The sequence below is a fragment of the Chiloscyllium plagiosum genome, chromosome 32 (genome assembly GCF_004010195.1).
Source record: "Chiloscyllium plagiosum isolate BGI_BamShark_2017 chromosome 32, ASM401019v2, whole genome shotgun sequence".
Lineage (NCBI taxonomy): Eukaryota > Metazoa > Chordata > Chondrichthyes > Orectolobiformes > Hemiscylliidae > Chiloscyllium > Chiloscyllium plagiosum.
The window spans coordinates 20,060,329-20,077,870 of record NC_057741.1 but is presented as its reverse complement, the minus strand read 5'-3'; the positions used below and the strand labels follow the sequence as shown (position 1 = coordinate 20,077,870).

Below are 17,542 nucleotides of genomic sequence, written 5' to 3'. Positions count from 1 at the left end.
TGAGGGGCTTAGATAAGGTGAATAGCAAAGGTCTTTCCCCACCCCCCCAAGGTAAGGGAATCCAAAGTTAAAATTTTAAGGTGAGAGTGAAATGGTTTAAAAGGGACCTGAAGGGCAACATTTTCATGCAGATGGTGATGCGTATATGGAATGAGCTGCCAGAGGAGGTTGGGAAACATAAGCTCAGTTACAACATTTAAAAGACATTTGGACAGATAGGAATGGTTGAGAGGAATATTGGCCGAATGCAGACAAATGGGACTTGTTCAGTTTAGGAAACCTGGTCGGCATGGACAGGTTCGGCTGAAGTGCCGGTTTCCATACTGTAGGACTATAAAAAGGCTTGTGATCTGGCAGATAGAAATTCAGGAGCTTGGATGAAGTTGAAAAAAAGTCGGACTTCTCAGTGAATTATCCCTGGATTATTTCTAATGTTACATTCAAGAAAAGATAAACTAAGAAGAAAATACAGTTTAATGTATGACTAGAAACTATGGAGTGGAGGGGTATGTTGCGAAGCACTTTAGATTTCAGGGGCATTCGGATGAGTTCTGTTGCTGGACCTGTATATGGGCTGGAACACAAGTGGCCATATAGGTTTATAATAATCAAAAATAACCAAGATCTGTCAAAAAAAATGGGAACTGTAGATATTTTATTCCGAGCTGCAACATAATCAGGAAAGATAATGAACAAAAGAAACAGTCGCAACGTTGATCAAATATACTGTTTTAGCACTGCAGGATTGGTACTTTGATCAAAAACAATTTGATTAGAATTAAACAACAATATTGAGGCTATTATGCTATTAGGTCTGTACCCTTGGCATGAAAAGTGGTATGTCACTAAAGGAACATAAAGGTCAGAGGTTTAAACTAGTGAAAACATACAGGGGGCTTCAAATTACCTTAACATCGATTGGGAAATAACAAGGAGGAATCCCTCATTAGAGAGGCCTTCCTTGAGCAAAACGTTTCCAACCTGATAAGCTTGCTTCAGAAGGAAGAGTCAGACTGAGATGAGAATTGTTTTCCCTCAAAGGATTGTTAAGCTTTTGAAGTACTTACACCAATGGGTTGTGGATGTTTCGTCTTTCATGTTCAAAACAGATGGCAACGATTTTAGATTTTTAGGGAAATAGGGGATGGAGGGATAGGTCAGACATGATTTTGTTGAATGGCAAAATGGGAGAGATTGACATTCATTCTGGAAATGAATAGGTAAGGCACTGGAGGGAGGGATAATAAAGGTTACATAATGCATGTTATGAAAACAGTAGAAAACTCTGAAAATCAGAGGGCCTTGGTAAGCATATCCACATATGTTTGAAGGTCTCTGGGCAAGTAGGTTAAAGTGGATAAAAAAGCATATGGGATACTTGCCTTTTGAGCATAGAAGACAGGGGCAGGGAGGATATGCTAGAACTGGAGTACTGCATTTTAGTCACCACATCACAAGGAGGATGTGATTGCACTATAAGAGGGTGCAAAGGAGATTTACAAGAATGTTTCTGTGCTGGAGGATTGAGCTAATAGGAAAGACTGGATAGGCTGGGGTGATTTTCCTTGAAGCAGCAAAGGTCGAAAGGAGATCTGATTGAGGTGTATAAGATTACAAAGAGGGTGGTAGATAGTGCCTTCCTATTTCTATTAGTGGAGACATCAATAACCAAGAGGCATAGATTTGAGGTAAGATGTAGAAGGCCAGGAGGAGAGTTGAAGATTTTCTGTTCCCACTGTGTAGTGGGAGTCTGGACCTTACTACCTGAAAGAATGGTTGAGTCAGAAATTCTAACATTTATATATTCACTTGTGTTGCCACAGTCTCCAGGGCTGTGGATCAAGAGCTGGAAAATGGGATGAACGCAGTTGGTCTTTGTTGGTTTGCCATGGACATGATAGAATGATTTGCCTCCTTCTGTAAATGTATGAGAGTGTTTTGAGTGAGGCTTATGGCGACCTGGTAAGGCTGAGAGATTTTGTTGAGAGAAGAGTGATTGTGATCAATATTAAGGAGATTTAAAATAGTTTAAATAGATATAAAATCAGAAGAACAGCAATGTTGTTTTCATAGGGAAAACAAGACTACCATTGTCAAGCTGAATGATAATCTGAACCATATATACCATATCAACAGCCTTCCCCTCCAAGTTACTGTTCCAAAAAATCTCTAGAAAGTTAGACAAACAGAATTTCCCCTAACAAATCTATGCTGACTCTTCTAAATCAATCCACCTTTATCCTTGTGACCATTAAGACCTTTTCTAATCAGTCTGTTCAGAAGTGTTATTGCACACCTGGTACAGGTGGGACTTGTACCCAGGTTTTCTGGTGCAGAGGTAGGGACAGTATATTAGCCCACAAGAGTCTCTTCATATGACTTAATTTTATCTCAAATAATGGTTTCCAGACAACTAAAGTTTCTCCACAACTAAAGTTAAATTGATCAGTCTTTAACTGCTATGTTGCACTTTACATTTTTTTGGAGTAAGGACATAATATTTGCAATTTGCCAAAACCTCTGCATCACCCCAAATTGAGGGGCAGTTGAATGATAGTTACTAATGCCTTAGCAAATTCCACTTTTATTTCCTTCAATGTTCTCAGATGGGTTTCATCAGGCCTTGGTGCTTTATCAACTTTAAGTACTGACAGCTCATCCAATAGCACCTTATCAATTCAGTGACCAAATTTCCTTCTCTCTCACCATAGGCAGGGCAGCACCTGCCTCAAAATCCAGGCCACATGCTGCTTTACCCTCTTAAGCACAGTTATCTTTGAAACTTCCATCTGCAGGTTGGAGAAACAATTGATTATTCATGAAGGAATTTGCTGTAGTAATTGGTGCAACTTTGGAAGTGATTGATCCTTTGCTGAATTTCAAATGTTTACATTCTTAATAAATACAAGAGGTACAGTTTTTTAGCCCCATTGGAACAACTCTGTCTAAGATCAATACATTTCCAGCATTTGGTCAAGTCCTTACATCTGAAAGATAGAGTTGGGATCCCAAAGGTACAACCAAACCTCTCTCCTCTATTTACTTCCTCCTTGATCATAAGTCCAAATATTTTCTTTTCTGGCTGAATCAAATTTTATTGGATAATGATCCTGCAAAATACTTTAATCATTTTTATTATGCTAAAGGCATTATGTAAATAAACGCTGTTGTAATTGCAGAGAGGTTTATGTAGTAAACCCCAGGGCTTAGCTGTATGGCAGCAATGCTTCCGGCTAACTATGAAGAATTAATTCAAACTGTGGGTGGGTAAGGGACCACAACTGAAAGAATGGAAAGGTCTCAAAAGGCCGAGAATTTTAAAATCAAAGAGTTGCATGAACAAGAACCAATACAGGTTAGTGGTCATAGTGGCAATGGCTGAAAAGGATTTGGTGCAAACTAAGGTAAAGGCAGCAGAGTTTTGAATGCACCATTCTAGCCATCTGCGTACACATCAGCAATATATTTATGTTTAACTCATTATGTCCAATAGAATGTGTGTGGAGAGGAGCTAAAAAAAGAGAACTTAAGGAGTTGGATTTCAGATCAATTGAAAGGTGTCCTAATAGTATTTTACTACCAAAAAACAAAACACACTAGACTGTCACTGAATATGAATAAACAGCCTAAATATCATTTGGTCTATGGTGAAGAGTTGTGGGAGGGAAAGGCTATTACTGCGAGTTGTGCGATAAATTTCAGTTAATCTGAATAGTTGCACAAATGTCTAGAAAATAAGCTCAAACACTCTGGGTGGAATATGGTCATTGATTTAATTTCACAATTACATTATGTCTGGCATTTCCATAACTTGCATTAAAATACAAGTAGTATTACTGCTTATTTATAATGAGTAACCATCACTGTGCAATTTACATTAAAGGAAAAGGGTACTTCAGCCAAGGTAGTTATTTTAGATACAAAGCCTGTGAGCTGGAAGACTACAAACATACACATAAAATTGTCATTCATTCAACATTTAATGATAAAATTTTTGATGGACTTCAACATTTTTATGCATAAAGACAATTTTTGTAAATACAAATGTTAGTAATTTTTAGTACATTTACAGTTTATAAGCACTTTATAAGTGAAAAAAAGGTGTTATGTACAACAAAATTATCACATTCCCAACATGGTATATAGTACGAATAGTGAAATAATGTCGGTGTCGCCTGGATATAGGAGTTCCATATAACTTAATTGCTATTATAAACAGCAGGTGTTTTTTTTTAAATCCAAGTACTGCATCCCTGATCTTGAAATGTAAAAGCAATAATGCTACTATGCAAATCAATAAAGAATTTACTGCTGGAAGTAATACAAAAAGTTTTTGCAAAGGGCTCAAAAACATGGTTAAAATGGGACTTGTACATTTTGAAACCAGAATCTTGGATACAAGTACACTAGAACTTGCCAAAAAAGTACCACCTGAGCATAGAATTATGAGGCATCATGTGGAATACCAAACGAGTTTCTTCCTGGATTTGTAACAAGGAATGCATGACTCTACCCTGCAGAATCTGCACTCTGCAAGTTTATTTTAAAATTCAGGCATGTAAACTATATCAAAAGGATTAAAGTCTCAACTTTCCAGAGTTTTAAACTAAATTGATTTGTCACTTTTCTGCACTGGATATTTTAGTTAACATATACCAAAGAATGAGAAACCATTGGCATTTATGGTCTATTCTACTTTTTAATACTGGAAAGGAAGTGGGTGGGTTTGTTGGGTTTTCTTTTTAGATAATTATTGATAATGGTCATCTAAAGGCCACTGCCAGCAATGTTGCTCTAGAGATTGAACGATGCATTAGTAGTTTTACTGTAACTACTTTCGTTAAGTTTAACAGGTCAAGAATTGCTTCCACTAAACCTACCTTAAATAAATCTAGACTTCAATTAAAAAAAATAGAAAATTAGTTTAGCTAGAACATACTTTTCAGCCTGGATGTTTAACAATTTTCATGATTTGCTCTAGAATGAAAAAAATGAAGTTATTTTCTACATAGGACTTTTGAGGCCAGATTCCTGTGATAACTAATAGCTTCCCCTTGTACCTGAAGTAACTCTTTCCAATGGCATTCTAAAACTGAATACTAGACCATTTAGAAGCAATCCAAGTCTAAATTCAGCTAACATACAGGATCAAAGGAAGTCTCTGCAGGCCATGCATGTAAAATCAAACAGCTTGCACTTAATTATAGTAATCAAGTTGATTTCAATAATTTCCCCATTTTGATGACGTGTGTTGTTTGGATGTAAAATTTGGAGTCACTGGCCAGTAGTCACTTATGACTGTTTCATGATTGATGGTTGGCTTATTCACGTCGGGTACATAGAGTAGAAGGCCATTAGCGGCAGGAACATAAAGGCATCTCAATAAGGCATGATGGTCTTTTAAATGACAGCATTAGGTCACTTTGCACTTTTAACTGGGGTCTCCGATTCTGTTGACTGTCTTTCATCAGTCCATGCTTTTCTGGTGTTCTTTAGTGCGAGGGTTCTCTCTTGGTCCACCAATACATAATCTACTTTTTCATCTGCTGCTACTGTACCTGTACCATTGCTTTTCTGAAATGAAACAAAAAAAATCCCATAAAGCTTGCAGTATTATTCAATTTTTAGCATACTCAATATCCAAGGAAAACCTGGAGATAACTAAACCAAGAGCAAGTAAGTAATTGCTGACTACACAACTGTAATAAGGTGAAATTACATTTCGTGAACTCGGACATATCTGGATCAGCACCGAAGCAGATCTGAAGTCAAGTCAAACTCTATGTAAATGAACAGTTGTTCCAACATACATGAGGACTAGCCTTTAAGTGTGATAGCTCTGAATGTCATATCTCTGTCTTGAATAGAATAAATATCTAAAAGGATTGAAATAAAACCACTAGAGACTTCATAAGGAGACGAGCGCCATTTCTACTTCTGAAAAACATTCTTAAGTTATCATAGTAAGCATATTTAATTGCTACATTGTTGAACTGTACAGAAGTGTACCTTTCGTGGTGGTGTTGATTTTCCAGAGTCTAGATCCAGGTCTAAGTATTCCACTTGTTGTTTGTCACCTTTCGATCTTGTTAAACTGTTGCCCCCATCACAACTTTGCAGTGATCCTTGTTTTACAACCTGCAAAATATCAGAATATATTCAACAGTAACTATAAGGATAAAATACAGCTTAATATTAACAACTCTCCCCAAAATGGTAGTTGCAATATAGCAGAACATGTTGCTATCTTGCAACAGAATAATCATAAAATCATTATAATATCTATTTAGATTGTTAAAGTTATTTATAATCAGGTCAAATATCATGTGTAAAATGTGGCAATGAAATGTTAATGAAACAGTTGCTTTCATCATTTTAGTAATACAGGTTCTATTTCCACTAGCTGAAGGGTTACACGATAACCAATTTTAATAATTCAGTTTGAGGGTCACTCTGAAACTGCTTTGCAGCAGGCATTAGTCAAGTGGTCAAAAATAGAATCTTTGATTTTCCTTCCACCATACCTCCACTATCGAAGGAAAGACTCAAAGAGGAGCACACAAAGATTGCGTGACTAACTGACTAAAACAAAAATAAAATAAAAAAAAATACATTAAAGAATTGAAACAACATAATTCTTGAGAGGGGTAATATGACACAGAGGTGCATGCCATGCAAGATTGATCCAGTTAGTTCAAAATAGTAATAAATATTAGCAAGAATGTGCATTTCTAAATGACATACAAATTTAATAATTAATTTGGCTGTTGACAGTATGGAAACTAAACAATTTCCTATAGGGAGGAAAACACCAACCTGAACTACAATAGTTATGTCCCAGCATCCAAAGCTGAATAATTTGGTTCTTTGTTCTCCAGGGTGAGATTTAGTTTAGAGGAGCTCAAACGAGCTCTTCATTATTATATTTTATCCATAGGAAATTAACCAAAACGTTCATTAATACATCACATATTACAACTCCAGATATGCTCAATTTGGATGATAGAGTGGTACAGGTCGTTCTACTATAACGCATGATTTGTTAACATGAATTCACTAAAATTAGACTGATGAACTGGGGACACTTTTTAAAATCATGAAAGTTCTAAAGTATGTATCGATTATAATGCAATTCCAACCCCATTACTTTAAATGGTGCTGCTAATACATGATTTTGTTATAACATGGGATTGCATGAGAATGGAACTACTGTGTTATAGCAGAAATGACTATCACTTTATTTTTAAAAAATCTATTATTGTCTGAGCCATTTAAAAGTACAGCTCCTTTTTAAAAATAGTTACAGACCTTGGAGAAGTAGGCCATTTGGTCCATTGAGCCCGCTCCATCATTCAATATTATCATGTCTAATGCTCTACCCACAATGCCATATACCCAACTTATCTCCTTGGTGCCTTTAAGATTGTAAACTTTTATCAAGAACAGAAGCTGCTAGAAAAACGCAGGAGGTCTGGCAGCATCTGTGGAAAGAAATCAAAGTAAGCTGAGGAAGTTCCGAGGAAGGGTCACTGGACCCGCAACATTAACTCTGATTTCTCTCCACAGATGCCATCAGAACTGTTGAGCTTTTCCAGCAATTTCGCTTTTCGTTTCTGATTTCCAGCATCCAGTTTTTATTTTGTAAAATTTATCAATTTCTTTATTGAATATATTCAGTGACAAGGCCTCTATGGTAGTGAATTCCATAAGTTGACCATCCTGAATATAGTAAACATCTACTTAAAGACTCTTCAATATTCAAGCTTTTTATAAAGATTTTGAGAACAATATTTAGATGGTACATAGCCCATAATAACTTCTTGTAAGCCAACCACTACTTCAAACTAGTGCTTGCATATGCACATATAAGAACACACACAAAAGTTCTGTAAGCCAATATATTATTTACTCTATCATAATCGACCATTTTGCATCAGGTAGCCATGCTTCTATTTCTTCCTTATTACGAAGGAGTGCTGGTTGTGGTGAAGCCCTGTGTGCTGGGTTGTCTCGTGGTGGCAGAATGGGCAAAGAAAAACTTAGTCATTGACTGAAGAACTGTTTCTAGAGTGAGTGCCAGATTGGATGATATTGGTCAAGCCATTTACATTTGATTTCGTTGGAAACTCTGTTGGAGCTGTGAGGGAACTGTGCCCTGTTATTTTTGTGACCATAAAGATAAGTGAGTTAGAGATAACAGTCCAGACAGACAGTCACCTATTTCTATAACCTTGAATTGAGTACAGGGAAAATATACATCTGGTGATGGCTTCAAAGAAGACAGTGATGTAATTAAAAAACAAACTAGTGAAAGTCAGATGTTACTTTATGCCTTGTCCATCCAGTGTGTTTTTAGAAAGTAAGATGTCTGGAACAACTCAGAGCTGTGGCAGGTACAACAGTGTGGTCACCTGATCCAGAAGTGACCACCAGCAACCAATGCCATAGTAATTTAGGAAAGGTGTACCACATTAATTGAATAGTACCCAGATTGTGTGCCATTGATATCTGGGGCAGAACCTTTTGACCCAAACAAGGGAGTTTTACACTAGTTAAATAGCTCTGAATGTTATTATTCTAAAGATTCTTGACATCAGTCATGTATTAATAATATCTCATCCGAATGCTCACAAATGGCTGACCAAAAATAACAATGCTTCACAATTTAAAAAACCTCTATTTCATTAAAAGTCATTTTACAGAAAAGCAGCTGCTTACAGAGATGAAAGCGGTTGTCCCAAAATCATCCCACCTCATCTCTTCTGTCCATTCCCTTCCTGTTATTTCCCGTTCAATGGGTGTAATAGGAACAGTACAATAGAAGGACTCTTCACTGAAAAGATATAGAGAAACAGGAAGAAAGGAAATGATAAACTTAAAGGAGAAACCATAGCAAGTAGAAAACTTTAGAAAACTCCAAGGAAAAGCCACGCAATGGAACAGAACAGATCCTGATAGACGAAAGGATATTAGTTGATGGGAGAACAATATGAAAAAAAAGTAATGAGACGTGAGAGCAAGAGTAAAGGGAAAACAGGAGTTTTGATGCCTTGAGAGGAGCAAGAATAAAGGTAAAGCAGCTTCTAGTATAAATCCTAAAAGGAAAAAATTAAAGAATAAAGAGTTTAAAAAAAGAAACATTAGCAAATGAGAGAATTCAGATATATGAGGAGTCCTTCCAAATACATTATTCCAACCTCAGTATTTTGGAATATTATGACAAAATCCATCCCTTTTTGCAAAGGACGGACAACTCGCCTTAAGATTCAAACACATTTACAGTTAACTCATACCTTACCTTTAGTAATACTAAAATCTCCATCACGTGATGCTATGCATTTGTTTTTGTTGGTAGAATTTTTAAAAAAAAGGTGTTTATTGAGAAGAATTAATTCAATGTGTCAAAATTAGAAGAACATTTGTTATTGTTGCAAGTTTAGATTGTGAATTCTACATAATCTTGGACCTAGTTTGCATCACCTTCCCAGTTTCTGGGTCTGTATCATGATAATAATGACATTAAAATCGATGAATCTGAAGATTACATACTGGATCATCTGTGGAGGGAGCAGATTCCATGGCCACGTAGTTTTCTTCACTGTCCTCCTGTGAATCAGTGCTGGAAGCAGTGCTGTCTACGGAGGTAGGCCGGGGATTAGCAGGAAACCTGGAGAGGCTGATTCTTAGGGGGATAATTGGGAGGAAAAGAAGCAACAGTCCAAATAGTTACACTTTTATGATCCTCCCATAAGTAAGATAATCGTTTGCAATGATTAAACTGATTCACAAACATCTACAGTGAGGCATTGGACTGAACTGAAGATTTATGAGCAAACCACAAATTATTAACTTACCACGCACTTTTAAAAAAAATCACTCTGGTTAATTAAAATCAACTATGCAAATGAATCACTTAAAAGCAGAGATAAATCTAAGCTTGCCCCTTGTTTTTAGTGTCAATTAATTTAACTTTATTAAAGAATAGAATCGTTGGAACATAGTCTTCATATTAATTTGCCAAGAAAACATTTTTTTGGTCATTAGGATTATGATGTCAATTCATGAATTGAAAAAAGATAATCACATAAGACATTATTAGAAAAGTAGTGATTAGGAACCATTGTAAAGAGTTTACAGCTCCAAAATAGGTTATTTACAGGAATTATGGCCAATTATGGCCAATATTTTTGCAAGACATAGCCAAATGATCACAATACCAGGGCAGATGAAAGTGTTCAATTCTTAAAATGGGAATGCAAGTGGTTTAATTTCGTTGAAATGAATGAAAATACTTTGTGGAAGTAACACTATGGTATACTTTAACTGACAATCTTAGCACAATATTTGCTCTGATTCAGTTCATGAGTTAATGCCTCAGTGCAGAGATTTTGGTGCATGTTTCACACTGGCAATTCAGTGTGACATTGAGGGAGTACCACACTGTCAACAGTGATATTTTTCTGGTGAGAGGCTAAACTGAGGCCATGTGTCTGTTATTGCAGTAATACAAAATGTTCCATTTCACTGTTCCAAAGAGAGGGCAATTCTCCCATTGTGCTAATCTACAGAAAACATATGTGGAGGCATAAAATACTATGTTTTCCATAACTTGAGAAAACAAGGTTTGAGTTATCAGAAAGTCTACATACTGGGATCTTAAAAAAGGCTTTAAGACAATGTACCACTAGATGTTAAAATGTATGGCAAAAACACAAATTGCTGGAGGAGCTCAGTAGGTCTAGCAGCATCTGTAGAGAGAATGAAGAGTTAACATTTTGAGCCCAGTGACCCTTCAGTTCCCAGAGTCACTAGACCTAAAGCATTAACTCTACTTTCTCTCCACAGATTCTGCAAGATTTGTTGAGTTTCTTGAATAATTTGTTTTCCTTTCAGATTTCTAGCATCTGCAGTTTTTTATTTTAGTTAAAAAGTCTATGTTTCTCTATGTATCAAATGGTCAATTAGCTGGACTGTATTGTCCAAATTAGATTGCATATGTGCACCACCCAATGGTCAGCTTGAGAACAGCTCATACTGCTCATCATCCAACTTGCTTTTGGTTTCTGGTCCAACCAGAAATAGGAAGCTAGAAAATAAGGGCGATAGAAGATAAAGATGGTCCACTCCTGAACATATTTCTTGCATGTTTCTTTTGGGTATTTTTAAAAATTCACTCATGGTACTTGAGTGTCCCTGACTAGGCTAGCATTCATTGCAAATCCCTGATTTCCAATGAGATGTTGGGGAGTTGTTTTCCTGAACTGCTGCTTTACTTCAGGCGTAATAACACACTCAGTGCTGTTAGGAAGGGAGTCCCAGGATTCTGATCCAATAGCAATGAAGGAACTTTAATATAGTTACAATTCAAGAAGGTGTGGGGCTTGGAGAGAAATTTGCATGTAACAGTGTTTCCATGTATCAGCTATCCTTGTCTTCTAGGTGGCAGAGGTCACAGGTTTGAAAGGTGTCATCTAAGGAGAGTTTGTACTCAGAAGGAGCCTTTTAGTTTCCAGCAAGAGTTGTAAAATCTCAGAGATTCTCACAATGTGCAATGCTGAAGATTGTGACTGATGTTTGCTTCATGGAAGGTAAGGGTTGTATGAAACAAACTTTCATAGAATTCCTAGAGTATTGAAACAAGCCCAACAAGTCCACAGTGACCCTCCAAAGACTAACGCACTCAGACCCATTCCCCTACCCTATTATCCTATATTTACCCCTGACTAATGCACCTTACCTACACATCCCTGAACACTGAGGAATTTAGCATGGCCAATTCACCTAACCTGCATATCTTTGTATGGTGGGAGGAAACCGGAGTACCCGGAGGAAACCCACGCAGAACAGGGAGAATATGCAAACTCCACACAGACAGTCGCCCAAGGCTGGAATCAAACCTGGGTCCCTGGCACTGTGAGGCAGCAGCACGAACCACTGAGCCACTGTGCTGCCCCAAGTTAATTTTATACTCATGGAAGTTAAATTCTTTATGTGTAAATTTCAGCATTACAGGTTTGACTTCTAAAATTTTAAACAAATATCTTGGTATGAAAACTTCTGAAAAGATATTTAGTCTTCAAAATGATCCAAGGATTCACAATTATATCCAATATTATAAGCAACTCCTTTCTTTCTCTTTTAGTTACACTTATCCCAAGGTTTTTGTTATTTGTGGCTAGAATATGGGTATCATTGGTAGCTCAACATTTATTACCCATCGCAAACTATACCCTCAAGAGGGTGGTGGTGAGCTGCCTTCTTAAATTGCTGCAGGCCATGTGGTGTAGGTAAAACCTTGAAACATGGTGTTGCGAACAGAAATGAGATATAGTTTTCTCAACAACTTCGCTATCAACAACCAAGCTAATCAACAGGTGTTAAAGCACTATGTTAGAGAGACTGAAAAACCACCTGCTGACTGTCAAGAATGAACTTGAAAATGCACAGATGTACTTTTCTGAATGATACTTTACATATTTAAAAAGAATCTAAATAGAACATCCAAAATCAACCAAATTTGATGGATTCTAACACTGTGGCCAAGTCCAAAAGATAGTTAATCTTTGTAAAAGAAGTTTATGTATAAATCAACCGGTTAATGTTTTGCACACAGCTTTCAAGCAATAGACTGTTACAAACTAAAAATGTAACTTATATGATCTGAGAAAAAGAATATTTATTCAACAGAAAAACAGCAAGTGCATGGAAATTGATCAGATTCCAATACATCTATTACTGCCTATTTTATTGAGTTAATAATGAACAGATGAAGAAAATGCTTTATTCTGAAAAGGTAACACCTGGATTTGTGCATTCAATCTAAACAATTAAACAGTTCAGAATGAAAACGTTTCTAGTCAAAGTCAGATGTATTTCTCTACAATTTGCTGCAAAATTAACCACAAAGTACACAAACAAGCTCCATCTTGCACGAATTATATTCTTTTAGTTGATTTGTTAAACAACTGCCACATATAAAATTCTGGTATTTGTTTTGTTATTATAGCAATTCAGAGGAGGGTGTGATGACTAAAATCAAATGCTTTTACAATACTGTATCACATTTATACCATAGAACTCAATCAAGAGATCAGTTAATTTTTCTGGGTAGCAGTTTTTAAAATCAATTTAAGATACTGATGAAAGGACTGAGTATTTCTATCCCTTCAGCAAAACAAGCCACAATTGACAATAAACAACTCCAAAAATTTCAGTAAAAACAAAAACCAAACCATTTTAAAACAAATGCATATAATTTTAATTCTCTTGACTCCAGAACAGTGATATTTAAAGAGAAGAAAAAGGTGAATGGAGAAACATTTAAAGGTACATGATTCTTATGGGGCTTGACAGGGTAAATGCTGAGAGGCAACTGACTCCTGCGGGAATGACTAGGACCAGAAAGTATACTCTCAGAGCAAGGGGACACCCAATTACGACAGAGATGAAGAAGAATTGTTCCTCTCAGAGGACAGTGAATCTGTGGAATTCCTTAACCCAGACAGAGATTAAATATATTCAAAGCTGATAGATTTTTTAATATGTAAGGGGAAAAGGCAGGAAAGTGATGTTGAGGATTATCAAATTAGCTATGATCTCATTATATGACAGAGTAGACTCAATGGACCAAATACTTACTCTGGTCCGACATTTTATGGTATAAATCAGTTGAGGATTTAAAACTCCAGGTCAGTTGGCAAACAACTAGAGCCTACATAAAGTGGGAATTGAATTCAAATAAATTTTAGATCATATATCTAAAGGGGAGATCATTTGACACGGCCAACAGAATAAGAAGTAGTTTGTATTCAAAGGTGTGGGTGGGGCAAATGCAAATCAGGAGACAGCTCAGGTGGAAGAGTACTAATGAGACAACTTGGTGGAATGTCAGTTTGGCAACAGAAATAGAATGGGAAACTCAAGTTTCTGCTACCTTTGCTACATTCTCCATGCTGAGTTCAGGTAAATCCTTTCATATGTTTTATTAACACTGTTCTGATTCCATCAGCAGTAAAATATATAATTAATACACAGTAAGTAAAGTCATTGTGTTCAGACTGATTTCATTCAAAGTCTGTTAAATAAATGCAATGACAAAATATATGCAACACAATTATAGTAATAAGCAACAGTTATGACTTACTCTCTGGTAAAGGTTTTGGTCACTGGTGATCTGACTGGAGCTAATTCCTGCAATTCTTCAAATTCAGGTAAAGGTTTAATTTCCAATGGTGCAGGTTTAACTGTGGTACAAAAAATGCACATCAATATACTTGCTGTACAAAAAGAATGGGGAAATTGCTGGGTGTCATCATTTTATGTTCAGCACACAAAATGTTGAATGGTGCTAGTGGCATGTTTACTATTTAGAAAATCATTTAAAACTGGATAAGTATGAATGCATGTTAAAATTAATATGACAAAGATTAATTAAGATCATTGGGTGCTTCAGCAACTCGCTATTCAGTGGGTCAATGCATTGTTTTCAAATATATTTGACTAAGAAGTTTCAATTACATTTTGTGCTCTTGGACCACAATGTATTATTATTGTAACACCTGGAAAATTAGTTGACATGATGGAGAACATAGCTATTTCTCAATAAGTGTTGGGAAAACAAGAAATACTGCATTCCAACTACCTCTATCTCTCCACGAGGAGAAAGAGCAAGATCTGACAAAATCCTTGACACTGTCTTTGTTTAACTTCATGTAAACATCCTAGGTTCTCAGAAATACAGGTTAAAATGTTTTGAATATATAACTAGTTTTGGAAAACTATATTGACGACTGCACAATATGAGAATCAACAAAAATCTTAGAATCAACAATTGTGTTGTGGAAACTGTTGGTGTTTGTCCCCAGCTAAACCAAGTTGAGTGCAAACCAGTCAGGAAATTTCATGATGTAGCTGTATTAATTAGAAACCAACAGCATCTGGTCTTTTAGTACCAATATCAAGTGCTGCAAAAAGCCTGCCTTGTGGACAAGGTGCTGAATTTACAAACCAGAAATACTGGTGGGAAGTTTTGCTGGCCAGTAACATTCACCAGAAATGAAAGCACACAGAGCCAGTGATTTTCCATCCATTCATATGAAATGCTGAAAAGAAATGTGCGACATATATATGAATTTTTGATGGGTGCTGCTGGCTAAGGAGACTTCCTTTAATATCAGAGGTCCAAAATTGTCCCTGATATATCACTCACGCAGTCAAGTTGAAATATTCCTTTGAGTTCTGTACCAAACAACACTGAAGCACAGTCATGTTGAACTGGAGAGGAATACCAAATCCTTTTTTGTTAAAATCTGCCCATTTCCAAATACACATACTAAAGTTTTATGTTTTATATATTGCCTGCTAATAAAACAAAATAGATGAAGCTGTAGGTTTAACTGTGGTACAAAAAATATACATCAATATAATTGCTGTAAAAAGATTAGGGAAATTGTTGGGTGTCATTATTTTACATTCAACGTACAAAATGTTGAATGATGCTGGTGGCATGTTTACTATTTAGAATAGAGGTATTTACCACTATACTTCTTGTCCTAACAGTGGAAGACAAGAGATCGCAAGGCAGGTTTCCATTGGCTGCCCCAGGCTCAAAAGTACTTTAATTTATTATTTTTTTGCTTTATATCAATGTTGAATGTAAATTGTATACAAGTTTAAATAAACGAAATCAATTAGAATTCAAAATATATCCTCTAAATCATTTCACGATGATGTAGCTGTTCTGCATGCTCTCATCTGGACAGTAGAGGCCACTATAAACAAAGTTTGCATTTTATTAAGTTCTCCTCAGATCAGTGTATGATGTTATAAGACAATAGCTCGCTTTCATTCAGATACAATAACTATACAAAAAAGTTGTCCTTCTGTTTGGCTTTCAAGGTTAAAATGGAACTACTTTACTGATGATTAAAAAAAAACCTTGTTTTAACAACTGCAATAACAGCTAGATAAGCTGTTGCACTAAGTATTTGATCATTTTAGACAATTATGGTTCATAAATAGCAAATTTAATAAATTATTCAGGAATATTTAGTCACCTTACAAAGGGATCAAAATATGCAATACAAGCCTAAAATACAGAGGTATAGTATCTAATGATTGAACAAGAAAGCAACTTGATGGGAGAGTTAATTGCATAGTATCAATCATTACTGAAAGCTTAGTCAGTTAAAGTTCCAAGCCATTTTAATAGAGCATGCTGAATATTACCTACCCTTGTGTCGTCTTGGAGTAAAGTCACCTATGGTTTGAGTATCAGTTCGTTCTAAAACAGGTTTAGCTCTTATTATTTTAGGACTTTGACCTATTTGATGAGAAAAGAAGACTCTTCGGTTATACTTTTGCTCTGTAAAATGTTTGTGTTATGTTGGGCTTTTAGTGTAGCCAGTTAGCTTTGCTAAATTTGCAAGTGCAAGTGTTAACCAGCCGATCAAAAGCAATACAAGTCCCTTTGGCCAACCAGCCAGTCTTCATCACGCTCATGCTAGAGATTTGAAGCACTTTTTTTAAAAAAAAAGACAGAGAGGCAAGAAGCTACAGCATGCTCATGTCTTATGCACTGTGAACAAAGCAGGCAATTACAACAAAGTAAGTGCAGAATATTCCCCAGGAGTACAGACAAACCTTTTTGAACCAAACAAACAACTGAACCTTCCTGTCACAATCACCAATATATTTCCTCCCATCATTTTTTTTCCCCAAAGGCTGGAGATTTACAGTTCTACTGGCATCACCTACCCTCAGATGTCTTTTCCTATGAAAAATGGCCACTTAAAATGTCTGAATTGTAAATATCTGAAGGAGATTGTGAGAGGGAGAAGGACTGCACACTCTAACCTGGTTCTGTGCATAGATATCAGATACATATTGTACCAGGATTTGCGAGCTTAGCAATGGCTGATTTTTGTCTACCCCCAGGTGCGAAGTACTGAGGTCAATTGAAAAGAAAATCCATTTTCTTTTAGAATCTTTTTGAATTGCGTCACCAGAATTGCGAGCTGCTTATGGTGAGGAATGGAATACTTCCCTTGTCAGATAGTCATTGTCATCAGCAGTCACTTCTGTGTATTGCTAAGATGTAAGCAAAGCTTCCTCTACAACATCCCACCAATACACCTAGCTCCAACCTCCAAGACATCCCATTTCTCTAATGGTGATGCATCTCCATTTTCTACATTGGCCACCTCATGGTCTGCATAATGCAAATGACTGCCAAGTTGGTACAATGCCGAGTGTAGCACAAAAATCTATGTTACAAGTAAATTTTAAACCACATCATCCATCCTTTAGTCTATTAGTCATTTACAACAAACAGTTTCACTCCTATGTGGTTAGTTTAACAATCAAAGCCTGTTGGAGACATCAAGAAATTTGAAAGCCACATCCTCAATTTCAACCATTGCCTCAACCTCCAAAATTACTTGGGAACGAACCACATTTATCATTGCCATTCAGACTAAGATTAAACACTTTCCTCAGAAAATATCTTGCAGCAAGTAGCCAACTATTCAACTCCTATGTAAAG

At 36.3% G+C, this 17,542-nt stretch overlaps 1 protein-coding gene across 6 annotated transcripts in view; it reads right to left on the bottom strand.

Moving 5' to 3' along the window:
* Positions 1–3,748: 3,748 nt before the first annotated feature.
* The window catches only part of gab1 (GRB2-associated binding protein 1), a 224,125-nt gene continuing 210,331 nt past the window's right edge, over positions 3,749–17,542 (bottom strand). For 4 of the 6 annotated variants that reach the window (XM_043674156.1, XM_043674157.1, XM_043674158.1 and 1 more), the window contains 5 exons: positions 16,232–16,321; positions 14,144–14,243; positions 9,550–9,682; positions 6,010–6,138; positions 3,749–5,574 (listed from right to left, as the gene is read on the bottom strand). In XM_043674156.1, coding sequence (XP_043530091.1) covers positions 5,419–5,574; positions 6,010–6,138; positions 9,550–9,682; positions 14,144–14,243; positions 16,232–16,321 — 608 coding nt within the window. In that variant the 3' untranslated portion in view covers positions 3,749–5,418. The remainder of the gene's footprint in view (positions 5,575–6,009; positions 6,139–9,549; positions 9,683–14,143; positions 14,244–16,231; positions 16,322–17,542) is intronic. The other 2 variants (XM_043674160.1, XM_043674161.1) reach the window with 1 other exon arrangement.